The sequence below is a fragment of the Bos javanicus genome, chromosome 3, assembly GCF_032452875.1.
Source record: "Bos javanicus breed banteng chromosome 3, ARS-OSU_banteng_1.0, whole genome shotgun sequence".
In the NCBI taxonomy this organism is placed as follows: Eukaryota; Metazoa; Chordata; class Mammalia; order Artiodactyla; family Bovidae; genus Bos; species Bos javanicus.
Window position 1 is genome coordinate 32,575,796 of NC_083870.1, and position 27,912 is coordinate 32,603,707.

At 36.8% G+C, this 27,912-nt stretch overlaps 2 protein-coding genes across 6 annotated transcripts in view; one reads left to right on the plus strand and one right to left on the minus strand.

The window, feature by feature from the left end:
• Positions 1 to 26,009, minus strand: part of CEPT1 (choline/ethanolamine phosphotransferase 1) — a 36,466-nt gene extending 10,457 nt beyond the window's left edge. The window contains exons 1-5 of one of the 2 annotated variants that reach the window (XM_061410848.1): positions 25,909 to 26,009; positions 19,141 to 19,550; positions 14,828 to 14,975; positions 11,704 to 11,845; positions 6,336 to 6,420 (exon numbers count right to left, since the gene is read on the minus strand). In XM_061410848.1, the coding sequence (XP_061266832.1) occupies positions 6,336 to 6,420; positions 11,704 to 11,845; positions 14,828 to 14,975; positions 19,141 to 19,479 (714 nt within the window). In that variant the 5' untranslated portion in view covers positions 19,480 to 19,550; positions 25,909 to 26,009. The remainder of the gene's footprint in view (positions 1 to 6,335; positions 6,421 to 11,703; positions 11,846 to 14,827; positions 14,976 to 19,140; positions 19,551 to 25,908) is intronic. The other variant, XM_061410847.1, reaches the window with a different exon arrangement.
• Positions 26,010 to 26,033: 24 nt separating this feature from the next.
• DRAM2 (DNA damage regulated autophagy modulator 2) overlaps positions 26,034 to 27,912 on the plus strand; it is a 29,783-nt gene continuing 27,904 nt past the window's right edge. Inside the window, exons 1-2 of one of the 4 annotated variants that reach the window (XM_061410851.1) lie at positions 26,077 to 26,185; positions 26,565 to 26,621. The gene's annotated coding sequence lies outside the window, so the exon portion shown is untranslated. Of the gene's footprint in view, positions 26,186 to 26,564; positions 26,622 to 26,661; positions 27,752 to 27,912 lie in introns of those variants that run through there. The other 3 variants (XM_061410849.1, XM_061410853.1, XM_061410852.1) reach the window with 3 other exon arrangements.

A 27,912-nucleotide genomic window follows, 5' to 3' on the forward strand; every position in this document is an offset into this window, starting at 1 on the left:
ACTGAAAGCAGTCAAGAATTAGCTTTGAGGTTGTTGAAAACGATCTTTACAGTCAAGAAGAGACAAACCTGGTACAAAAACAGGGCAGTAGAAATTAGAAGCCTGAGAGTCTGAAAAAAGAATATGGGCAAAAAGACTGAGAAGTAGAGCATAAACTGGTGTTCCTTTCCCTCTATAAACTAGCACTTTATATAATCTTGAGACTGTCCTTCTCAGGTTATTGGGTCCAAATGCCTTTCAGTTTTGATGATTTACCCTACGGTATGCTCACACAAAATGTCTGTACAAGGTTATTTATTACAGCATTATTTATGGTAGCAAAGCTTTAAAAATATCCCTCAATGAGGGAATAGTTATAGAAAGTATGGTATTGCATTTCCATACAATGGACTATTAGATAGTTTTTTAAAAAAAGAGTGGGACAGCTCTATCTGGTGATACGGAAAAATATCAGTTATATTAGGTGAAAAAAAAAAGTTGCAGAAAATGGTATATGCTACTTTTTGTGTAAAAAAAAGAAGAAAAATAATACTCCATTTTAACTTTTGCCAATAATTACATAACAAATTTCTGGAAGGATACATTACAAACTAAGAACAGCGGGTACCTACTGGAGAGGGCAGCGTGAGAACTGGACAGCTGGGAAATGCGGATGAGAAGAAACTATTCACTGCATAACTTTTTTATAATGTTAGTTTTTAAACAAAGTGAATAATTTATCTTTTAAGATAAACTAAAAAAATAAAATAAAATCAGTCTAAGAAAGTGGACAGCAACAACAGCAAGGGGGTTCAAATTCTAGAGCAAAACAGAGTCCCCATTTCTAAAATTGATACTTCAAGCAGACAATCTATAATGTGAGCTTAAGAAATGTGAGTTTTATGCTCATAATAAGCAACTAGACTGAAGCCAGTCTCTCACAACTGAAGAAACTGATCTTTGATTGCTCAAGAATGTTTTTTAAACAGAAGCGAATTAAGCTGCAAACACAGTGATGTAGTTATCTTGATACACACATTTATTGGAAAGAAAAATGGACTGAATTAGGCTAAAAAGAATCTGTAGAGCTGACCTGGTGAGTGATGTTGCCAATAAGGGGAATTACACTCAGTAGCAGACTCAGGAGACTAAGCAGGTGTCAAAGATGATCGACTTTGTCTTGGGTGGAGGAGGGTAGACATCTTACAACATTTTGCTGGATATATGAAGTAACCTTCTGGGAGGGGAAGGGCCAGAAGTATAGAATTACAAAATAAAAATGGAGGGAACCTCATGCAATTAATCTATGTACCTTGGATGAATGTAAGAGATTAGGAAACATGAATGATCTTTACAAAGCCCCAAATTTGGATTCCTAGGGAAATTTTAATGGATTTTATAGCCTGTTTGGAAACTTTGGAAGACAGAATTTTGTAAACCATTCAGATAATATCACTGAATTTAGATCAACAATGTCTTAATGTTAGGAAGGAGAGTCAAGGAAAACTTACTTACCAGTTGGTAATTAGTTAAGAATATTTTTTTCCCATGTGATTATATGATTTAGCGGAATACTCTGTACTCCCTCCTACTCTCAATCATGAGAACTGCCCATAACCACTCCTGGATGTGTGGCTCTAATCATTCTAATGATTATCAGTCTAATCACTGATTGTTAATGAAAAAGAGTGCAGTGTGAGGCTATCCCCAGAGACAGAAAAAGCAAGCTAAGAGGGACACGGGGCAGAAACAATTAACAGTGAACAAGGATTAATAATTCTGTTTAGAAGAGAATTGGTTACCTGACAGTCCATTTTTTCATCCTCCACTAAGAAGTCTCTCAGTATGGGCTGAATTTACTGTGACACATATTAGGAGGGGGCTCATCTTATGTATTTTTGGCTATACAGAAAAGACATAATTATCTAGAGGGAAAATTCTATATAAAGGCAGGAATTTGGCATTTCTATAGCCACTTGCTTATTATTTTTTCTTCAAAATGACAACACGGGTGATAATATTTCCAAGTGCTGGAACTACTTCTCTAAAACAAAAGCAAAAAAAAAAAAAATCAATCTCCACAACTACAGCAAAAAATAAACCCTTCAGAGTACAAGGGCTATGGGGTAGAAAACCACCTAAAACACCACAGTGATTTTTTAAAAAGACCTGGGAAAACCAATCTCATTATCTGTAGGATTAGAGTCCCACAGCCTAAGAGTTTCAGAGAGGGGGGAACTAGATGATAATAAATACAATTTTCTATAACCATGAAAGTATTTAAATATCTTGACTGGTATTGGTTAATAATTTCTTACTTCTACTTTATTTTAGAATAGGTTTTGTCAAAGAACAAAAGAAAACTCCCCAAATGCTGTGGATAAATCTATGAGTGCTCTGGTCAGAACACAAAAAATTACTACAACAAGCCAACAACAAATAATATCCTGGTGGTTGTCACAGAAGAAAGATAGAAAAAAGCAAACTAGTTGTGGAGACAGCTCTCTCATTTTTCTGACTGGGAGGCTGCAAGTGTGGCAGTCCTGAGTCAAAATAATCTTAGAGACTCATAGCAAATCCCTTGGTCTATCACTCCTTACAGCATCCTAGTGATCTACTGATTAAGAGGTAAAGATATGAGGGTGTCCTAAATAAATATGAGTAATTTAAACTTCTGAACAGGAAATAGAAATTTTCTAGTTGGAGTGATGATCTTAGGGAGCCTTCCTCACCAGAGAAAGGCAGCTTAGAAAGTTCCCTGATCAGGACAATTATTACATGAGAAGTACAGCTTTTAAAAGTGATTAAGGGATATAACAACTCTGAATCATTTAAGTTACCTAATTGTAAAGGAAATTTCTATTCTGAATGTTTCATTTTATGCATTTGGTTTGAATTCCAACAAGACTCAGCATTAACTGAGGGATGTGAAGGGATTTAACTGACATTCTGTGAACATTGATAAGCATGTTAATCATTTCCTAGAATTTTTAATATCAGAAATAAGACAATTTAATCTAGTTTTTTTCTACATATAACAAGCGTATTACAAAGATGTACTTGCAGTTAATTTGGAAGTTAATTTTTCTGTTAAACTACATATAATAAATATGATTTTAACTGGGTTGGCTACTAGCTTGGTTAACAGAGAATGTGCACTAGGGTTAAATTCACAATGTCATAGAAATTCTGATTTGTACAATCTGACTTGTCAGTTGTTATTTTAAAAGAAGTATTCTTAGAAGTCACTGAAGGGGGCTGGAGTCCTAGTTAGGGATTAGATTGTTATTAATTACAGACTTGCAATTATTTGTAAATGAATCTGATGTTCTAGAGAATTTATACATAAGCAGAATTGGATGGCATCATCAACAATGGACATAAGTTTGAGGAAACTTTGGGAGATGGTGAAGGACAGGGAAGCCTAGTGTGCTGCAGTCCATGCGGTTGCAAAGAGTCAGGTTCGACTTAGTGGCTGTATTGGTATTGGTAGACTGAAGACTGACCTAAAAATTCAACATACTGCCTTCCAATTCTACCCTTGATAATGGGCAAACTGGGCATGACAAACTTAATGTTAATAACATTAAACATATAGCCAAGAGACAACTAAGAGTATTTTAAAGTCAAGTGTTATATATCTGAGAAAACTAAAACAAAACAATCCATTCAGTGACTTTGAATAAGAGAAAAACAGGCAAAGGCTAGAACAGAACAAGTCCTCTAAGAGGAATGAAAGTTTAGGTCTCAAATTTAAGGGGCAGCCTATCCTTATCACCTTTGGAAATAGAAAAATTAGAAGAGAGGACTCTCATCTCATTTAGTAATAATCTCAGAGTTAAATAAACAGGTCATAGACATATTCTTCCTCTCAAAATAGCAATATCAATTTTGGAAGAAACCTGGAAATTAGTGGGAGTTATTAACACAGGTCTTATAATGAACACTTAGTATTTATGATAAGCACTGTAGTCCGCACACAACATGTTCTTTAGTTTTTTAACCTTCACAACTATCCTAGGAAGTAGGAATTACTACCATCATTTATAGATGAGGAAATCTGGTCAGATATGGTAAGTGACTTTTCCAAGGTTATGGAATGATAAGTGGAAGAGTCTTGAAAGAAATTAATGTTGTTCCTCCACAGTGCTGAAACTCTTCTAATTTTCAGTCTACTAACCATCTGGGACAAACATTTGACATATGCTTTTAACTTGCTATCATTAAGATGTCTGTATGTTTTAGCATGACACTTCTCACATTCTAACACAATTTTCCCTAAAATGGCAGAATACAACAGGCAACAGCTAACACAGGTTTAGATACTAATAAACTGAAATAAGTCGGAAATAAATTAGAAAGAACAACTGTTTCTGAAGCTTAGAACGTCCTCTGAACTTTGTAAAGAAAAAAGAAAGTACATCTGACAATTTCATTTCTATGATCAAATCAGTTAAAGCAACACACATTAAAAGCAAAGGAAAATCTATGCAAGTTAGCAATTGATAAAAGTAAAGACAATATATCTGGAGAAAAAAATGTATTTCCAAAACATTTTTCATGATGGTAAAATTAAAATGCATTAAAAAAAACATTTTAATAGGAAGCACTCTATAAACAGAAGGTACTTTGTTATAGACAGATAAGGTGAAGGTAAAAGAGTCAATATCTTGACTATTAATTTAATTAAGAACACTAGTGGAAAAACCTTTGGTAAGTTTAATATTAATAAATGAGCTATCAAAAATTATAAATCTAGACAACTGCAGTGAGTATAAAGCTTCAGGTCTTTGGAGAAAGTACTAGACACAGGCTAAAGGTAAAGGAGTGCTAAAGAATGACACATCCTGAACTATGCACATTATTCTACTCTAGGACGGAATCTCACAAATAACTATGCCAATATGTTGTAATTCAACTGAAAATGACTTCAGTTTTGCTTCTAAAACATGCCTATAGTACTTCTTAATATATTCCATATTCCAAGTTAATTTGAAAAAATGGTGTAGGATATCCCTCACTATTAATTTGTCCCCACAGCCAGCACTACCACCACTGAATAAATGGATTTACAATGCTGCAAGATGCTTTTCAGAAAGCACTCTGCTATCAGAGACTCACTATTTCTATCATATTACTGAAACATTTTTGGATATGGGGACTCAATGCACAAAATGTAATGCAGTCTTCTAGCTTTGTATTATGGAGGAGCATGGTGGGCTGCAGTCCATGGGGTGTCTACGAGTCAGACACGGCTGAGCAACTTCACTTTCACTTTTCACTTTGATGCATTGGAGGAGGAAATGGCAACCCACTCCAGTATTCTTGCCTGGAGAATCCTAGGGACGGGGAGCCTGGTGGGCTGCCATCTATGGGGTCGCACAGAGTTGGACATGACTGAAGCAACTTAGCAGCAGCAGCAGCAGCAACAGCCGTGTATTGCTAGAATGATCTATAATATGAACAGCTCCCCAATATTATTTTTTTTCCAATACCATTTAAACTGTAAAAGTTTTTTTGGAAAACTGTTTTCCTTGTAAATAAAACCTTTCAGACTAAAGTGTAAAGGATTCTGGAAAATTTCACTGGGAAACCACTTCCTAGTAAGTTTTTTTTTTTAACTTTTAAAAGTCATAAGGCCAAAATTATAATTCTAATATGAAGGGGTAAAAAGACTATTACTTAATCTGTTAGCATTAAGGAAATAATATTTACCAAAACAAAATAGAAAAAAGAAGGTATTCAAAGAACGACCAATAGTAACATGAAAAGCTAAGAATACTTAGTTTTTAAAGCACAACTAAGAGAGGAAAACAGTAAGCAAAACAAATAGAAGTGACAACAGCTTCTAGTATTATTTTTTTAAACCAAGATCATTTAATAGAAGCAGAAGAACTAGTACCAGGTATCTTAAAGAATATTAAGAGAATAAACAGAATCTTTCCTATATAATTATAAAGAAGCTTCTCAAATTACCTATCTAAGGAAAACTCTGCTTGGCTTATTTTTTTCAAAATATAAATACCAAAAGTTCTGTTTAATGGTGGAAAGGTATTTGTTTCAAAAATATTACATAGAGCAAAAATAATATAAGGTCCATCAGGTAAATGGGAAAGAACTGTTTTTAGCATCAAATCACCAGAAATATTAATTTCAAAAAATTTTAATAGGGTGGATTTTTATTGCCCTATTATATATTAAAATTATTTGTTTTCTAATGACCTGTTTGTCTGTGAAATACCACCAGGAAGACTTTTGAATTTTTGTTTTTTAATTACTCTGTGCATGACAAAGGTGCCGTCTTTATTGAGTTCACGCCACTGTTCATTGGACAGCATGTATATTCTAGCAGTTACCGTGAAGTTCCAGAACCAAGGTCCCAGGGTTCCTGTGAGAAGCTGGCATATTATAATTATGATCTGGGACTCTGTAACATCCAATCTATGCATAAGGAAACAAACATTTCAAAATAACTTTACTCAGAACTTTTGCTAAAGAGTGCTACGAAAACAAGGGAGCAAAAACAGATTTACAAGGCAGCATTCTCCTTATAAAGACATCTAAAGATTCAATGATACAATTTATACAGCACTATTATTATCCTTATGCATACAGGTATTCTTACCCAAATCAAAATAGTATAGAAGTTTAAAAATCAAAACTAATACACTCAACAAATGACTTACAAATAGGCAGTTGGAAACAATGGAACTAAAAACACATAGTCAGTGCTCAGTTACCTAGGAATGTTGAATACTGCTTGCCAAAAATAATCACGCTGTCTGTGACATAGGTCCCTTCAGTGCCAGAACCTACCCAGACTTCCCGGTGGATAAAAATACTTCCCAGGAACCCCAATGGACAGTCATCTATGTGTCTGCAAAACTACTAATCATCTGACACCCCTTTACTTCTCCGTACCTCATCCTGCTCCTGCCTTTGCAAGCTCAGTAAAATTTATCACATGGATGTAGAAAGGGCAGGTAGGAAAGTGAAAGTGTGACTTCTTTTGATACGGTCAGAGCAAAAATCAAATTGGCCATCTATCTATCCTGCTTCCGGATAATCTCTAGTCTAGAATCTTATGCTTCTTCCTCTCTCTTAATTCCTCATAAGCATTATATCTCTCTACTGTATGGGATTACTTTATTAGTCATAAAAATCATTAAAACATCCAATGCAATCACTAAAGAAGTTTTGGAACACATGGTGACAGAAAAAGAGAGGCAGTATAGAAGAGACTTCAATAAAAACTACACAATAAAAATTAAGAACTTAGGAATGACAATAAGAAAGAAGTCTGTGATTTTACCTGATGATCTGAGAGTCCAAACCACAGTCTAGGTTTTACATTAATATAAATAGTTATTTTAGTATGAAAGTGAAGTCGCTCAGTCGTGTCCGACTCTTTGTGACCTCATAGACTATAGCCTAACAGGCTCCTCCGTCCATGGGATTTTCCAGGCAAGAATACTGGAGTGGGTTGCCATTTCCTTCTCCAGGAGTTCTTCCCAACCCAGGGACTGAACCCAGGTCTCCCGCATTGTAGGCAGACGCTTTACCGTCTGAGCCACCAAGGAAGTATTACCTATAATAATTTCATAAAACTTAAATGGGCAAGTCCAACTGAATTAATTATTACTGAGGGGGGAAAAAAACAGGAACTAGAAACTAAAAGGAAAATCTCTGGTACTAAATAATTCATGTGATAAATCTTAAACATTTAAAGACAGGTAGATCCTATACAGGCATTCAATAGGAAATTTCCTTCTTCTTTTATTTTTTATTGAAGTATAGTTGATTGACAATGTCATGTTAGTTTCTACTGTATAGCAAAGTGATTCAGTTATACAAGATTTAACATTATATATATATAAAATATGTTTTATATATATAATACACATATTCTTTTTAATATTCTTTTCTATTATGGTTTATTACAGGGTATTGAATATAGTTCCCTGTGCTATATAGTAGGATCTTTTTGTTTATCTATTTTATACATAGGAAATTTCCTAATTCTTAATCCACAGAAAGTAGATTATGTATTAACAGACAACAATTTTTAATTACTTGGAGGTAGGAGGTCTCTGAGTACTTATTCTTTAGAGGTTATTTGGATAAGAAGATGAACTTGATTTGTCAGACTATCAGTAAATACATAGCCTAGTAATTTTTTTCAATTAACTACAGACAAGGAAAAAGTCATAAGTTATTTATTTGCATAGGAATAAATGTTGGTGGCCAGGTTTTTGGTTAATGTAAATGTGAAACCCTAGATGTATGAACTGAAAAATGCCATAAGCTGAAATAATATCTTTAAAAGTAATAGATTCAAAGAAGGAACCTTAGATATCAAAACTCCTACAAGTTGGGAAATGAGGCTCACTAAAGTCATGGGCCTTACCAAAGCTGATATGCAGATAATATAGAGATAACACCTGAGGAAAGACACTGGCATGAGTTCAATCTATTACAATTTTTTTCTTTTGTTCTCTTCTGAAAAGATAACTTGAGTATTTTTTTTCCCTGAAATAGTAATTTAATGGTTTTACCTTTTACAATGTGTAAGATTTTTTAAGGCCTTCATTTTATATAAATATAGTTTTATTAAAGATTGTTTAGGGTTTCTAAGCATTTAATTTATAAAAATGATTCTATACATACAAGTTATATATTTAAAAGTATCTAGATATAGAAGGCTTAGGCCTTAAGAAATATGAACTCTTTCATTTAATATAATGCATGAACAATTAAAAGACTATTTTGCAAATGTTTATCCATGAGCTTCAACTCATAATTTTTCTTTTCCTCCTAACCTATGCTTCTATGAAGTTCTAATCTAAGGCCATATCCCTCCCTCAGTTTTTCATATCCAGGGCTAGGAAAAGGTATAAGGTATAAACTGGGTTAAGAAGGGTTCCAATTAGCAGTACTTATCTCCATCAGATCTCTACTTGCTTAGTCCAGAAGCACTGTCAAGACAGAGTTCTGTCTAGATGTGAAAGGTATTAATACTCTGTGCAAGGCAGCTTTTAGCAAATCAGATTTCAGTGATCAGAGCAAAGATACAGCTCATAATTCCATTCACTTCTATTCCCTACAGTATGGCCTCATTTTGAGTCTTGGCAGCATTTAGCATCGTTCTCTTTTGAAATTCATCCCTCTTCTGGCTTTTCTTTCTGGTATGCCTCCTCCTACTCTGGCTGTTCAATAATTTTCACAGGCTTCTTTCTAGGCTTGCTCTCTACATTTTCTGCTATTCTCATTCTGTTTGGATGTCTAAAATCCCTCACATACATGTTCTAGAGAAAACTATTTCTTCAAATAGGTTCCTCTCCCTCACATACATGTTCTAGAGAAAACTATTCCTCCAAATAGGTTCCTTTTCCCATCTTTCATTCAGCCACCCTAGAAGGGGAAATGGGACTCATTCCAACCTCTGCTCTCTCATTCATTCTCCATATTCATATACAGACTATGGCCTACAGTTTGTACCTGTTAAGTTTCTCTCCAACATATCCCTTTCTTGTCTTTTTTTTTTTTTTTTTTTAAGATTTTTTGATGTGGACCATTTTTAAAGTCTTTATTGAATTTGTTATGATACTGCTTCTGTTTCATGTTTTGGTTCTTTGGACACAAGGCATGTTGTATGTTAGCTCCCTAACCAGGACTGAACCCACACTCCCTGAATTGGAAGGCAAAGTACCAACCACTGGACGGTCAGAGAAGTTGCCCCTTTCTCTACAATAGTACTGTGACTGTGCTAGTTCAGATTTCATCATTCCTCATATTTAATTACGTTAATGCCTCCTAAAGGATCTAACTTGTGTCATAGCCCTCTCCAATTCACCCTCCAAACTGTTGCCAGACTGATCTTTTCTTATTTCCTGCAAAGGTTCTCCACTGATTGAGGATGAAAAGCCCTCATTTCTTGGCAGAACACAGAAGGCCCGTGATTTTCCAGTTCTTCTCCAGCCTTATCTCCTACCACACCCTTACAGGCATCTTATGATTTAACAATATAGAACTGCCTGCAATTCTCCAAGTATGTATTTCATCAAAGGAATATACCACATGGGAAATTTCAAGACTGGCAAAAAGAAAGCAGTCACAGCAAATCATTCCTAAAAATACTGTCTATTTAACTCTTCCCCTGCTCCATGGTTCATTTTCTTTCCTTTCTTCACTTCCCACACCGTAAGACTGGTGCTGCTTTACTTGAAAGGGAAAGAAAATAAATTAGGACTAAATGATAAATAAGCTTTCAAAATAAGGGTTTGAAAGTTAACCCTAACATAATAACCAATGAAACATAAACTATGTGAAACCCAAGTACTACAAATTCTGCTATTTTTGAAAACAATAACATCACTAACAATTAAAACTGAATTAGGGCAAATCAAGTGATCTTATTAGTCCTTTATATTTTGTGGTTTTTACCTAATGCAGATAAAGACTATGAAAACATTACTGAGATTACAATGAAACTATGAAAATATTGAAAAAAATCTGTACATAATATTTTTGATTACTGCTTTTTTTTAAAGTATCTAATATCTTCTATATTTTCTGAGCATAGATCATTTTATAAACTGTTGATGAATGCACAGAATACAGTTTTCAATTAGAAACTCATGGCCACTATTGTCACTTAAGCTGTGCTTTACACACATTCTCTAAATCCCTCTATTTTTAAGTCATTCCAAGACATGTCTTTTAGTTAACATTCAAATTATTATTAATTATTCATTTACTGTCATAAGAACATCTTAAATCCTATTTAAATAAGGTTAGCAAAAATCACCTGAAGAGAACTTGTAGGGACAGCTAAATTTCTATGCATTCTGGCTTTTTCAAGGACTAGAAAACTAAGTTTATCAGTGACCTAAAATTTTAAAATCCATTAATGATTTGTCTTAATGAAAGACTTGGTTAAGATGGTCTCCTATCACTTCACATCAGAGATTTTTATTATGATATTCCATGAAGTTTTCAGAGTCTTTTCTCACGTTCTTTTTCATTTAACCTACACCAGGAAAAAGATAAAAGACTAACTACAGTAGTGTAAATCAGATCTGTAATACCTAAACACCAGTTGGTGAATTCCATCCTTAACCTTTCCAAGACTGGCTTACTCATTAATATTTACACACACACACACAATATTTACAGAAAAGCACTAATCATCAAGTAGGAACTATTCATTTTGGAGTTTAAAGAAAGTTCCTATCTCATTTTTTAAATTCTTAAGCATTTTGCTGGCAGTAATAATCTATATGGTGTGCTCATATCCACTAAAATATCAAGAGCTTAGATATTTATAGACTCATCAATAAAAACAATGTGAAGAGAGTAAAATCTAATTAAGCTATGATATTTAAAGAGTTGCTCTTATAAACTATCTTTTCTTTCCTGCAAATACAACTTCATAGGTCAAAATAAAACACAGTATTAAGATGAATAACAGAGGGGAAAAAGAAAAATGAATTTGAGGGAAATACAGTTGGATATGAGTGAAGGGGCTATTATTTCACTTTAAAAATATTGGTTGGGAGTTTCTAATACTTCCTTTTAAACAGTGTGACAGAAGGACACATGATAAAATAATGAAAGTTTCTTTTATTTATTAGTGATTTGATTGATTTCTAATACTTAAACATCTATAAGCAACATTCTTCATATCTGAGAGAGAAAAAGCACACACCATTAAGTGTTACTTACATTCCAAATCGTAATGTTCCAGAAACGTATGTTTGCCAGTGTGCACAATAGAACATGAATGTCCCAGCAAAACAACAAAAAAACATCCAATCAGGGTTTGTCCCCAGTTGTATTGCAATACAAGTTCCAAGAACCACAAAAACTGAAAAAGAAAGATTACAATGAAAACTAAACAATCTGATTAACAAACATTAACTAAGCTGGTAATGATTTTCAGTTCAGTTCAGTTCAGTTGCTCAGTTGTGTCCAACTCTTTGCGACCCCATGAATTGTAGCACACCAGGCCTCCCTGTCCATCACCAACTCCCGGAGTTCACGCAAACTCATGTCCATTGAGTTGGTGATGCCATCCAGCCATCTCATCCTCTGTCATCTCCTTCTCCTCCTGCCCCCAATCCCTCCCAGCATCAGATTCTTTTCCAATGCGTCAACTCTTTGCATGAGGTGGCCAAAGTACTGGAGTTTCAGCTCTGGCATCAGTCCTTCCAAAGAACACACAGGACTGATCTCCGTAATGATTTTAGATGAAGCAAAAAGAAAACATGCTATGAATGTTTAATCTTTTTTCAGTCATTTACGAAACAGGAAAGCAGGCTATAGTCTTTTATATTAACATTTACCCTGTAACTTCAATCTGTTATTTCACTATACCACTAGGTGAAAACAAACTTCTTGAAAGCAACTAAAATACTTTAGCATTTTTTTGGAATATATGCATATCTCGTTCTATTACACTTTACAAATACTGTGCTTCCAGATATTGCATTTTTTTTTTTTCAATTAAAGGTTTGTGGCAGCCTTGCATTGCATGTCTATCAGTGCCACTTTCTTTTCAACAGTTTTAGCTCACTTAGTATCTCTGTGTTACATTTTGGTCATCGTTAAAATACTTCCAATTTTTTTCCATTATTACATTTGTCATGATTTCTAATCAGTGATCTTTTATGTTACTACTGCAAAAAAGATTACAACTTGCTGAAGGCTCAGATGATAGCATTTTTTTAAATCAATAAAGTATTTTTTAATTAAATAATGTACATTTTTCAGAAATGATGTTATTGCACAGTTAACAGACTAAAGCGTAGTGTAAAAATAAGTTTTACATACACTAGGAAATCAAAAAAACTTGTGTGTCTCACTTTATTGCAATATTCACTTTATTGCAGTGGTCTGAAACTGAATCCACAATACATCTGAGGTATGTCTGTATTCCATCAACTTAATGATAGAGTACTAGTGAGCAGTGAAAAATTATAAGGCAGAAAGTCAAAAAAGAAAGAAAGACAAAGGCCTAGATAATTCACTGGCTTTAGATAGCAATCTTTTTTATTTAGCAGATTTCACTATGGGTAATATACATTAAAAACAAACAAAAAAAGGACTGCCCATAAAAGTTTTGAACTCAAACTACAATGCAAAAATGACTACCACTTAGAAAAAAAAAAACAGAACAACTATCATACTGCTGTTACCAAATTAAATTATAATAGTTTTTCAAGATGCCCAACTAGCATCTTCAGTAGAAGCTTTTTCTTAAGAGTTACATGAACTTATCTGTTCCTTCCCCTCTGCTAAGCAAGCTGCTACCAGGATACAACCAAACAATGATTTTAACATACGCTTACATTTGTGAATCTGAGTTCACAAAGTAAAACCATCAAGGGTTTTTGTCTGCCTCTTTAAAAATATTTTAAACACTGTGCCAAATGACAAGAAACCAACTGAAGAACTAAATAAAAAAATAAGTGTGTTGGGAGGAGTATGTGGCAAGGTGGGGAGTCAGGGGGAATAGAGTTCTTGAAAGGAAGACTAGTTAGAAACTGTCATTTAATTTCTAAATCTCTTTTTTCCCTCTAAAGAAGTACTAAATTATTATTCTTTAAATGGTACAAATAAAGACATACCACATACAATCTAATTATAGTAATTCATCTTTTGCTAGCACCTTAGTGTACTTTTTTTTAGTCTTTTCACTGAAGCCCACTATCACAGTTACAGTCTAAGTCTACAATCAAGTTCCAAATGTCTGTATAATATCCATTTAAATTAAAGACTATCTTATAAAACTGATCAACATTTATCTACCAGTACAAAATTAATAGCTAATATAACCTGGAGTAGAATCAGAATTCAGAAATATCTTTAGAGTTGAAACAATGGCTGAATTTACTAAGTGTTCATATGAGATGTCTAAAACAGGCAAATTCACAGAGATAGTAAGTTAGTGGTTACCAGGACCTAGGGGAAGTAGGGAATGCAGAGTGACTACTAGCAAATGATTCCCTTTTGGAGTGGAAAGGAAAAAATTGACATCTGACAAAACGTTTTGGAATTAGAGGGCTTCTCTGGTAGCTCAGCTGGTAAAGAATCCACCTGAAATGAAGGTGACCCCAGTTCAATTCCTGGGTCAGGAAGATTACCTAGAGAAGGGACAGGCTACCCGCTCCAGTATTCTTGGGCTCTCCTGGTGGCTCAGCTGGTAAAGAATCCGCCTGGGAGACCTGGGTTTGACCCCTGGGTTGGGAAGATCCCCTTGAGAAGGAACAGCTACCCACTCCAGTACTCTGACCTGGAGAATTCCATGGACTGTATAGTCCATGGGGTCGCAAAGACTCAGACACGACTGAGCGACTTTCACTTTTCACTTTGGAATTAGATAATGGCAACGGTTGCATAATTTTGTGACTACCCTAAAAGTCACTAAATTGTACACTTTAAAAGGATGAATTTTATAGTAAGTGAATTATATCTTGATAAAAACTTTAAAAAGGCAAAAACAAAAATACAAAGACTATGAATTTCTTAGTCTCCCATTACTGAACTCTCATCTATAATTTATGAGATTTTTTTCATGATAACAATTATGCCCTAAGAATTTAAAAACAACAGGTGCCAAAACAATAATATTTAGGGTTAAAAATAGGTAGAAATTAATTTCTAAATTTCCTGATATCATCAAATAATGAACAAGTATTAACCAGCTTTATATTTTTTGACAATATTAAAACAATATAAAATCACTTCTGATAACTACTATAATATCACAAGCCTGTTATTTATCTTATCATTGTTTTCATATTCCTTTTAACATTGTTAATCATTCACATTAAAAAATCAATAATACCTGTCGATAGTGAATCACACCCATGATCAAAAAGTTCTCCCAAAGGAGAACTACTATTAGTTCTTCTTGCCTGTTTTCCATCAATAGCATCCAAAGACTGGTAAATGAAAAGGCCGCATGCACAAGCAATATACGCCCACAGGGGTGCCTGTGAAATAAAATTTAAAAAACAGTAACAAGACATATTAATATTATGTTTGGCGAGTATATTTTTACTTGCAGATATGTTATCTTCATTCTCCAGAGAAGTTGGAAGCTATGGGAGAGAAGATCCAGGTGCTACATAGTGAAAAACTTTTCAAAACAATCAGAATTATGAGAGAATTAAATTCCCTGTTTTGCAGGGATACTCAAGCAGATGCTGGGTAACTACTTCACAGGGGTAATACAGAAATGCCATGCGAGATTAGATTAGGTAACTTGTGTAAGATTCCTCCTAACATTTAGACTCTAAGAATCAATTAATGAATAGCTAATAAGGTTTTTCCTAAGTTGTATTTTTGAAGATGTTCAAAAAGAAAATTTCCATGTTAAACTCAGTTGGAAAACACTGGATTAAGCAATGTTAAACCGATTTTTCCACTGCAGGACTGCTTCCAGGCCTTAAGGTTGCTAATGCATATTGCGCATGTTCAAGGAGGATACAACATGCTGCCATTTCCCAAATGTATTTGAGCATGTGACTTATTTTTTTCACTGTTTCATGAAGCAACACTATGGAAATAATGATCTACTTATTAGACAGAGTGCTTATATTACTTTTCAAATACTTATTATGGTCATATTTTCAAGAAACAATTTCTCTTTTGTCAGACAGAAACTAAACCACTAAAACTGAATTTAAATGTGATGCATTAAAAAAGAGAGCTTCTATTTGGTACGTTCTCTGTAAGAAAGTGAAAGAGTTTTTTGCATCATTTTTTCCTATTTTTCTATGCCTAGGCCATGAAAACAATTTTATAACCACAAGATATTTTCTCAGATATTGGTTTTCAAGTTAACTGTACTAAATGCTCAGAGCTGCAAAGTATACTACTCAGAGCTGCAAAAAATATTCAGTATATTCTGCACTACAAAGAGATATCTCCCTGAGAGAGATCTATTTGTGTGTGGGTGCTCAGTCATGTCCAACTCTTGCAACCCAATGGACTATAGCTTGCCAGGCTCCTCTGTCCATGGGAATTTTCAGGTAAGAATACTGGAGTGGGATGCCAATTCCTTCTTCAGGGGATCTTCCTAACACAGGGATCAAACCGACATCTCCTGCATTGACAGGAAGATTCTTTACCACTGAGCTACCTGAGAAGCCCAGAGACCTATTTAGACTCAGTTATTAAAGGTAAAGATCTTCTGTTTTTGTTTTTGTTTTTTTTTTTTGGAGTCTCATATTTTAAAACACTGAGGCTGCTAAAAAGATTATCGTATATACCTCCCCCAAGCTCGAGTTACAAACCTGGAAAAGAATAACTGTGATTTTGTAACCAAGTTTACATGGCAGCACTGGACTAAGTGGTTAATCTTTTTTTTTAAAACATATTTGTTTTTTAAGATTTTCATTATTATTTTTTGTTGTGCTGGGTCTTCACTGCTGTGCACAGGCTTTCTCTAGTTGTGGAGAGTAGGGGCTACTCTCTAGTTGTGCTGCATGGGCTTCTCATTGCAGTGTCCTCTATTTCGGAGCACAGGCACTAGGCGCACAGGCTTCAGGAGCTGTAGCATGTGCACTGAGGAGCTGTGGCTTACTGGCTCTAGTGTGCACGCGGCAGTAGCTGCAGCATGTAGGCTCAGTGGGTGCAGCCTGTGGGCTCTAGAGAGTGGCCTCAGCAGTTGTGGCGCACGGGCTTAGTTGCTCCAAGGCATGTGGAATCTTCCCGGACCAGGGATCAAACCCATGTCCCCTGCATGGGCAGGTGGATTCTTATCCACTGAGCCACCAGGGAAGTCCACTAAGTGATTACTCTTATGTGACTAAGAACTCTCCCTTCTAAACTTGGGTTTACTGCTTCTTACTCCTAGAGGAATCCAGTAATTCTCTAGAGCTGCACTGTTTTATACAATGGCCATTAGCCAGCCATCTGTGACTATTTTAGTTTAAATTCATTAAAATAAACCAAAGATTCAGTTCCTCAGCTGCTAGGTACATTTCAAATATTCAATAGCCGTAAGTATTTATGGCCTCCATATCAGATCACACAGACACAGAACACTATCATCATCACAGAAAATTCTATTGAACACTACTGCTTTAGGGGACTAGAAAAACAAGGAACTTCTTGGGGGAGGGGGCGATTTAGGATTTTAATGGGGAAATCTGTTACCCTGGAACAGAATTGGATTCAACTTAGTGACTAAATAACAACCATCTAGAAAACACCAAGATGGTAATTACATATATAAGAGAGAGAAGCAAAGCCTTCTTATCTTTGGACTTTTCTTTTTTCTTGTGAATACATAGAACAGTTTAATATTTATCTATTTCTTCTTTGTTTCCATTATTTCACAACTCGCAGAGGTGTTTTAAGAAGAAAGCCTTCTCATTCAGGAGCAAGTACGGTCTCAGCTGGGTTAAGAGTCTGATACACTGAATGTATAAGTCAGGAAACTATTATAGTCATAATCTACCTTGATTTCTCAAAGTAGCATTCTGAAATTAGCGTAGTTCCTATTCTGGAAGTTTCCCAAAGATTTAACTAATGCCAGGGTTACTCTAATAATTCCAAATCACTTAAGAAAAGAGACTGAGGAAAAGTATTACAGGGAACATGGTGCCTGGTACAGTCTAGGTGTTCAAAAAATGACTATTAGTGGCCAAGCTAATCTTGAACTTGCTCTCATTCCCTAATCTTTCTCCTGGAACTAGTTTAGGACTTAGAAGGTTTCATCTGGAACCAACCCACTTCCCTGTTGTATCTCTAAGGATGTGTGAGATCTGGACCAGATTCCTCTGGAAGGAGATGTCAGAGCCTCAAGTGATCCACAGGAAAAACAGCTCCAAGGAAATATGATAAAGAATCCCAAGACATATTTAAACAATTGTATTGGTGTTTATTTTTTGTTTCCAGATTGATGTAAAGCAAGATAGTTAAGAAAATGAGGAGAAACCAGAAATATATCCATATAATCTGTATGAATTGTATCTGTATAGTAAAAGAGGAACTAAAGATAATCAAGGGTGAGGGGAAAATAAGTATCTGGAAAAAGACAAAAAACAAAAATATGTTTTATATGTAACTGTGACCCTCAATAACTGTGACCCTCAATAACTGTTTACATTAAGACCTATATGTGGAAACAAATGAATTAATGAAAACAAAAAGGGATAAAGGATTAAATGGTGATAATTTTACCTCAAAAAAAAAAAAAATCAACTGAAAAAGACTACATTGAAAAAAATTACTTCAAATTTAAAACAAGACAAGGAGCATTGTAGCCATTATGATTTACACAGTCACTTTCAACAGCTTTACTTGAGGATCACCTTCTATCTTCTTGGCTTATCTGTACTGATCATTCTGGCACAGTAAATGTTTTGATTCTCTTTCATCTACCTACCTACCTTGGTTAACTTTTTGATAAGGACATTTTGAAGCCAAATAACTTCAATTTACCCACTGAGTTTCAGTTTTGGTTTTAAGCAGTGAGTAGAGGGAAGGTAAAAGTGAAAGAGCAGCAAAGACATTTGTATTTGAGAATGCCCAGCAGTACCATGTTTCCTTTTTTTAACAGCAGCCACAGCAAGATACAGAGCAGGAAATACATTACACCGTTTCTTTCTTCTATTTTCTTTTGCTGTGTTAAAATAACAGAACGACAGAGATACACCTAGGGTTATCAGATATGTTTACAGGAAGCGAAAAGGGATATTCAACAACTCTCACTGGAAATCAAGAGAACACTTTCAATGACTAATTTATAGCTGTGCCATCTTCCTACCAGAGACTTTCCTCTCTGATCATTTTAAACCTTGCTAAGACTTTATTAGCCATAATAAAGGGGGATAAAATTCTTTTTGTAAAGCATTGAGATTTACTGATTTTAAAGGAATACTTCACATGTTAATCTCAACTAACATTAATTTATCTACTGGCATCAGAGTCCACACTTTGCTTCTGGTCTCTCATAAGCATAGTGTATGTAAAGTAGGTTGTAGTAATGAGAGTTATTAATAGTATATACGACAGGATACTTTAAAACAGCTGACAAATAGCTGTCACATTATCTTACCTTTAGCTAAAATGACCTAAAAATCCCAATTACAGTGTTTCTGGCATGCAATAAATGTTTATATCTATTATAAAAGAAATTCCTCTTACCTGCTCTGTAGCTGTAGGGCAGTAGAAGACTAATAAAACAGTTGTACAGATGTTTATTGACAATCCAATGATCGTGATGAGATTTGGAGCGATCCAGGAGGGAACTCTTCCAACGAGCCATTCCCAATACCCTTGCATCAAAGGCTCAAGCAAGGACCGTCCGGCACTCTGATACCTGTGTTCTTCTAGACGCTTAAGTTGGTGTCTTGACAGTGGTGGTGTAGGTAACTGGAACAACTTATTTAATACACACCCGGGAGTACTCATATGCCCGAAGCCCAAAGGGGACTCCGGGTGAGAATCTCCACATCGTTTCCTTGTCGACCGATGCCCACTCATGGATCTTGGCTTTCTTTTATTTGAGGAGAATACTTTATCTTGTTTTATAGCTTTTGGTGGATGGTCTTTCCCTGGGGGTAGGAAAAAAAAGATATATTTGTCAGCCACTATTTATATCAATGTCAGTAAATTAAAAAAAATCAAACTGGCAAAAAAATAATACACATTAAACAGGGATCAGAAAAACAGGGATCTGCTTTTAGTTCTAATTCTTACTGGTGTAAAGCTAAAAGAAGTCATATAACCTCATCTTTATGTGAAAAATATTAAGAATTTTAATAATAATATGCTTCCTGTTACCTTATAGCTTACCAGACTTCAAAGCTCATGATTTTTTTTTTTCAATTTCACACTGCTATCATAGTATAAATTGGAAAAAACCTAATAATGACCTGATCATTTCACATATGCAGAAACTGAGGTCCAAGACACACTCAAAGACAACTAGTAAACCAGTCTTAATATTGGAGAAATGACTTAAATAGAATGGGTCTTAAACTAGATTTTTATTTAATGTGAATAGCTAATACTTATTGAGCACTTGCTGCTGCTGCTGCTAAGTCGCTTCAGTTGTGTCCGACTCTGTGCGACCCCACAGACGACAGCCCACCAGGCTCTGCCGTCCCTGGGATTCTCCAGGCAAGAACACTGGAGTGGGTTGCCATTTCCTTCTCCAATGCATGAAAGTGAAAAGTGAAAGTGAAGTCACTCAGTCGTGTCTGACTCTTCGCAACCCTATGGACTTCAGCCTACCAGGTTCCTCGGTCCATGGGATTTTTCAGGCAATACTATTAATTACTCCAGGTTTTACAGAAAGTTAAACTACGGCACAGAGAGGCTAATTAACTTGTCCAAGTTCACACAGCTGTTAAATGAGGTTCATATAAACCGGGTTTCTGTTTAAATTAAAAGACAGACCTTTTTAGTGGAAAGGGATATGGATAATATTCCATGAGGGAATAAACAACAATGAAAAAAATTAACTTTAAGAGGACAGTATTTATGTGTTAGCAGAGTGAACTGATAAACTGAGGTAGTAAAAAACAATTATAAGTGCATCGAGTGATGACTGTTGATGTTGTTGTTGTTCAGTCACACAATCATGTCCGACTCTGCGCGACCTCATGCACTGCAGCAAGCCAGGCCTCCCTGTCCCTCATAAGGTTTTTTATAAACCTTAAATTTAAACCTATTAAGTACTTGTACCTGACTTAGAAAGGATCAGAAATAACATAATTACATAAGTTAATAACCAATGTAAGAAAACAATGACAAGCTGATAACATATAAAAATTAGTATGGTGACACCAAAGGTTTGAAGTGGTGAGGGCCTACAGTAGGGTGGTAAAAATGGAAATATGAAGACAGTCAAATCTGTAAGTAATTTCTACTTACGAGGAGGAATCAAGAGGAAATACTTAGGAGAGTTTAGAAGGAAAATCAGTTATTTTGGCTTTGGGGAGGTATGAGATGAGAGGGGATCTCAGAATGAAAGTAGGAAAGACATACATGCAACTTTTATGTACAGATGTTTTAGACAAAAATCAAATGACTGGAGTTTGGGTGAGATATCAAAATTTCAATTTTTTAACTTGGAAGCTAACGTCTAGTTGAAGATTGGAAAGCAGAAAATTTCTTAAAAGGATTAAGTATGAAGAGAAAAGGAAACTCATGGTTAGTAAGCAGGAAGAGAAACCATTAAAGGATTAAAAAAGAAAAAAAAATCTTAACAGAACTAAAAGGGTAGTGGCATTTGACCAATACAGGTGTACTTTGATCTGGCAGAAAGCTATCCAGAACACAGTACGAAATTCCCAGAAATGCTGCACTATGGGAATATAGAATGTGATACAGAGTCTAGGACAACTCAGCAATGAACTTAGTATCAAAATATGCCCACCACTTCTCTCTATTCCCATAAATAAATTCCAATGTCACTAATGATCTAAAGTGGCATCCCAAACCTCAGTTAATCCTGTATCTCAATAATTGGTTTAGAGAACAGTTACTGTAGTTATTAACTGACTTACACTTTCAGAAATCACGAAAGAAGCCCAGTTTAACTAACTCAAGTGCTCTGAAATAAAAATAATAAAATAATTTCAAGCCAAGACAAACCAAAGTTAATTTTCTACTATTTCTAAGAATTCTTTCACACACTCAATTGCATCATAAAGAAACTGATTTAAACTGTTTTAAAGTAATATCTATATAATGTCAAACATCTGGTTGCAAAATCATTTTAGATGATGAAATAACAGACCGATGACCACCAAAATACCATACTATCAAGTGGTCAAATTTTCAGAAGTCAAACTGAATAATGTATTTTCATACTTGGCGAGCTATAATCAATCAGGTCTTACAGATTTCCACTTAAATGGGAATAAAAAGTTTGGCCAACTCAATTTATATTTTATTATTATAGTGACCCATTCTCCCATAGTTAAAAAAAAAAAAAGTGACATATTGAGGATGCTGGCCTGTTTTTGGCAATAAACAGCTACAAGTTTCTGATCCTAATGGTTTTAAGTTTGAGCATTTGGCAGGACTATATAATAAACTGGATACTTTTCATTTTAAGTGTTTTCCCCTTCTGACCTAGATTTTTGTCCTTCTGTTTCTGTTCAAGAAAAATCTACATCTTGACCAACCTTCCTAGACCTAGTTATTATATAATACATACATGTAAAAAGGATATTTCAATTTGGCAACACTATCTCTGTGACGCTTACTAGCAACAAGATTGCAAATAAAAATTCAGATACATGTTGCCCTTTGTCAGAGGTTGCTGACACTGCCACAGATCCATCTCTTCTCTTCCTTCCTCCCATCACACCTGAGACCAGGAGGCAACTGCCAGGAAAACCATCTCAGGAAAAACAGAGGAGTTTCTGAATTTCAGCACGTGAAAACTAAAAAAATTAATGTAAGAAATTAAAACTAGTGCTGGGTAGCTTAGAAACCCAGCCATCAGTGACAAGTTTTTATGAGAAAATGGATTCCAAGTTTCAAATGCATTCAGCCAATATCTGAGTGCAGTAAACAAGATAGACATGATCCCAGTTCCCAAGTCCAATGGAAAGATGAGTCAAAGAAGGTAAATAAGCAAATGACATTACACACTTACACACTGTGATGGGCAGTATGAAGAAAACAAGATGTAAAGTCAGAAAATAGTTGAAGACGAACATTGTAGACAAGGTGGTTGAAGACCATGAAAAAGAAGCATTTATACCTGGTGGCTCAGATAGTAAAGTGTCTGTCTGCAATGCAGGAGGCCCAGGTAGGACCCCTGTGCTGGGAAGATTCCCTGGAGAAGGAAATGGCAGCCCACTCCAGTACTCTTGCCTGGAAAATCCCATGAACAAAGGAGCCTGGTAGGCTACAGCCCATGGGGTCGCAAAGAGCAGGACATGACTGAACAACTTCACTTTCACTTCACATACTAAATTCAGAGGAAAAGGAGACAGCCATTCCAAGAGCAAAAGGAAGAATAGTCCAAGAAAGGAAAACAGACCCTGAGGCAAAATCCAGCTTATTTTTCTTATTCATATCTGTGGGATCACTATGGCTGGACAGTAGTAAACCATACGAAAGAGTGAGATTAAGGAGAGTATGAAAAGCCCAACAACGCAGAGGTTTATAGACTGTGGCAAGGAGTTAATATTTTATTCTGATCTTATAGAAAGCCATCAATTAACCTATAAAGAAATCTATAATTTTGCAGCACAGCCAATTTATTAACTGAGGAAGTGTTTTAACAAATTATAACAATAAAAGTGAACATTTTAAATGTTTTAAAATCCTCATTACCTGGAATTCAGATTACAATAATACTGATCACTGTCCCATGTAACCTCTCCACTTGTAACCAGCATATTTCCCTCCTCTGCTATAATTTGGCTTGAACGTGATACTTCTTTCATAGCACTTACCACATTTTGAAGTTTTTTTGGTTAATTGTTGGTTTTCTGGGGTCTTTTCCCCACACTGATATGTAAGACACAGGAGTGCAGGAGCCATGCATGTCTTAACATTCTTTTCCCAAAATCTTATACCATACCTAACACTAGGTGGGTGATCAGTACTTATTTGTGGGACAATGAACAAATGTGATTCATCTAGTTATTTAATAGCACTGGATTGTTCGAGATCTTTGAGGAAACAGAAAGATTGAAATATGCCATCCATGCCCTCAAGCTCAAAGTGGTGGTGGGGAGCCTTGTAAATAGCTAAGCTATAACATACTGTGAACAAACTGCTATGGGAGTTCAGGGAAGGGTGCACATATGGTCTAACAAAATTCTTCTTTGCACATACATGTATTTATGTAAAAGGTCCAATGAAGGATGAAGGTACAAAAATAAAATCATAGACATTTAATGAGTATCTTTACTAAAATTATATACAATTTGTAGACCTTAAGTCTGTGATGCAAAACATCTGTGCTTACAGCCGCTAAAGACAATAACATGCTGCCTACAATATTCCAGTGTTCAGCACTGGTGAAAATCTGACAAGTGTCACACTAAAAAAGGAATCTCCAACCGCTCAGCAGAGAATAAGGTAAGCTCACACAATATCCAACCTGTAGTGTGAAATTCCAGAATCCCCATCCCCCCTATGTCTAAGGGTGCCAAGTTTTGAGCTGCACTGATTCAGCAGTATGTTTACAACCCTTTCACAGGAATTGGTGACTACACAGCTCTTTCCACTTCTATGGTACGACTAAAGGAAAATACTAATGGTGAACAATATTTGGGAGGCAGAGCAAACTATAAAAAATCAAGCTTAAAAAAACGGATCACAGGATTACATTCAGCATTATTTAACAAGTGATACACAGAACAAGTTACCAAAAACAAAAGCCTTTTCAGAAGACTTGGAAGCTAAAACAGTACTGTGTAACACAATTCAGATCTACTGCTTTGCTGAAGTGAAATCTTGCATTCCTTAAAAGAAAAGGAAACAACTTCTTCCAGAAACAAACAAACAAGCAAAAAAAGCCAAAGCTTAACATTTGGTGGATTATTTTCCTATTCCCTTAAAAGAGACAGCATAGCATGACCCTCAAAAAGAATGTCACCGGTACTTTTAGCCTAAACAAGTCTACTGCTGCCTAGAAAACACACTATGCAGTAATATCTAACGGGGGTTGTAAAACAAGTTTATATTTAAATATCAAACATATAATACTGTTTATAATGTAAATTTTAAGAGATTGGGTATGGGAGAGGAAGAAGAACCCATTTATGAAACCATAATTGTAAATATTCAGTAATAATCTAACAGCTGGACAACAAATGAAGGTACCTCTGTCAGAACAGGTTAATACAAGAGGCAGCTTTATCTGGCTTTTTTCCAAATGCAAGGGTTGTAAAGACAAGTTGCACAAGGGGCTTCCAAATAGTTTTTGCTCAGCACAAAATGAATATGTAGCAAAATGCCTTTAGAACTTCAATATCTGGAATTTTACATGAAAGCCAATGGTTCTTGAGTTCTTATGGTCTAAATGCTCTCAATTCAATACCTCCACTGAACACACGCCCAATAGTCCGAGAGTAGAAACAGAATCTTTATTCCTTGTTCACACACACGACACTAACGTTTGTTTAAAGATAATTATGAACTTGCCTATTACCGTTAACACAGACTCATCAATGAACTAAGAGACTTAAAGCAAAATCACATATATATATTAATACCAATGATGCAAAATGTCATAAATGACACAAAAACGCCAATCACCGAACTGGAGTAAAAACAAGTTAAACACAGCAACATTTAAATATCCCATTCATCTAGTGTTCTAGGGACACCGGCAAAGACTAGCAAACCCTTCCGTCCTTCCAAGAATACTTCTGAAATAAACCCTAGGTGGCAACCTTAGAGATCGTCAATACCGACTCTGAGATTTCTAGAAAAGTTGCTGACCAAGAATTGTGGCCCCAGCCACGAATCACCAGCACCGTATTCCAAACGGAAGGCAAAATCGGCACAGGATTCAACACGGTTTGTGGACTTAGCAACACCTGAGCAGGAGGGTGTGGACCTGACAGGCAAGGTCGGTTCCGCGCAGGCAGCGCCCCTAGCCCTCGGCCCGCCCAGCCCGGGCCGCCGAGGTTTTCTCCAGCCTTAGACCCAGCACAGTAGCCCCCGAGCTCTCGCGCTGGCAATGCGCCACCTCAATCTCTTCATCCGGGGTCAGAGGAGCAGTAGCCCCTCGCACTCCCCACAAGCCCGCGCGCGAGGCTACCCTGCGAGAGGAAGAAACTGCGTTCGCCTCGCGCGAGTCCATACAGAGATATATTCCAATGCCCCACCCCAGAACTTGCAGCCCTCTCTCCGCCCCTTTTGAGAATCGTGGCCCCCGACTCATTCTTTATATTCTGGCCGTTTCCCCAGGACCGAGCCTCGCATCCTTACCACGGCCCGCAAAAGCACACAGCTAGAATTAAAACCTGCGACTCCAGCCGACTGGGTGACTCTGATCCGAGGCAGCACGTTCACGACACTTTCGCGATTGCCGTAAAGGGATACAGTGTCGGAGCAGGCGGCGGCGCGAGCGCGCACCTCTCAGCGGTGAGCGCGCCCCGGGACCGGCTTGGCTGCTCGGGAGCGCGCTTCGGGGCCCTGCCCCATCTCCGTTCAGCCGGCCGCCTCCGGACCCGGCGGTCCGTACTGGCAGGGTCGTCTGAGCGAGGTAGGCAAATAGGGGATGAGGGCCGGCTCCAGCCCCAATTAAGGAGGGATGTATTAGAGAATGGAATCGGGCAGGTCAGAGACGGGGATGCTGCCAGGAGCCCCACAACCCCGTGGCGGGCGTGCGAGGCGTCCAGCTTCCAGGGACCACGCTGTGCGACTTGTGGGAGAGGGACCAGGTGGCAGCCGGAGCGCGGACGGACTGCTGGGGATCCGATTGGGGAGGAGGGGTCTTGAGTGGGTGCAGGCTGGGTTCAGGTCTGCGTGCCTCACCTTTCAGTGTGAGTTCTTGGTCTTTCCCCCTCCCCCGCACCCTTCCACGCCTAGCTTGCCCCAAGCCCTGCCAAGCCTCCGCCTCCCACGTCTTTTCTCTGCCCCAGGCACGGGTTAATCGAGTTCTTCGTCCCAGTTCTTTGCGCCTCCGGAAGAAGGCAGCGGTGGGTGTAAATAATTCCTTGGTTTTATTTATTTTAAGCGGTTATCGAGAACCTTTGCCCCAGTCCCACAAAAAACTGTGGTTGAGTATACCTTCTCTTTGTCACTCCCGGGCTTGGATTCCTGGAGGGGTGGGGTAGGTAGGGGAGGAAGGTTTTTGTGGTGACTTGCTACTTAGCAGCAGCAGCAGCAGCTAAGGAAACAGCAACCCACTCCAGTATTCATGCCTGGAAAATCCCATGGACCGAGGAGCTTGCGGGGCTACAGTCCATGGAGTCACAAAGAGTCGGACACGACTGAGCGACTTCACTTTCACTTTCACTTTGTGTTTACCCGAAGCTCAAGTCTTCCCTGGGGTGAGCAGAGTAGTGTGTGTGTGTGTGTTGTGTGTGGTGTGTATGTGTGTATGTGTGTATGTTAGTCGCTCAGTCGTTCCCCACTCTTTGGGACTCCTGGACCGGGGCCCGCCAGGCTCCTTTGTCTATAGACTTCTTCAGGCAGGAGTACGGGTAGCCATTCCCTTCTCCAGGGTATCTCCCCCACCCAAGAATCGAACCCGGGTCTCCTGCATTGCAGGCAGATTCTTTACCGTCTGAGCCACCAGGGAAGTCCAGTATAGAAAGGTAAATATCTAGTCCTTTATATCTTCACAACTGTGCTTACATTAGGATACATTTGTAAAACTCCACATTTTTCCGGTTCTCCCAAATTTAAATTTATAAACCAATACTAAATACAGCTCTAATTTGCCATGCACCATCAGATTCTCCCTCGACTTCTCTCCCTGTAATGTTTGATCCGACTTGTAAAAGTGTTACTTAATTTTCTAGACTATTTAATTTTTAATCATTATGAGAATAGTATGTTTGTTAGAAGGCCAAACTAGAGTTTAGAAAAATAACCATTTACTATTATGCTTTGCTTTGGGCATGATTCTGTGTACCTGTGGCTTTCTTTCTTCACTTGGAATATCCAGAATTTACTTTTTTATTGTCCCTAAGCAGTCACCCCTTAGAGGAAACAGCATAAAGAATTAATCTTTTTTACCTGTGGCATTTAAATATTGTGGAATTTAAAACTTGTAGATGCAGTTCTGATTCAGGGATCTTCAAGGAAAGCAGAGATAAGATAGGTGAGAAATGCAAGAATATTTTGTTCAGTGTTTCTGTTATTGCTATGTGAAGGTTATTCCTGCATATTTTCAAGAATCTTGAAAGGTTCTTAAATTATTAAGCATTTAAATTCCTTTGCTTGGTTGGCAGTGCTTCCAGCTTTCCAGTGTGATAATACATA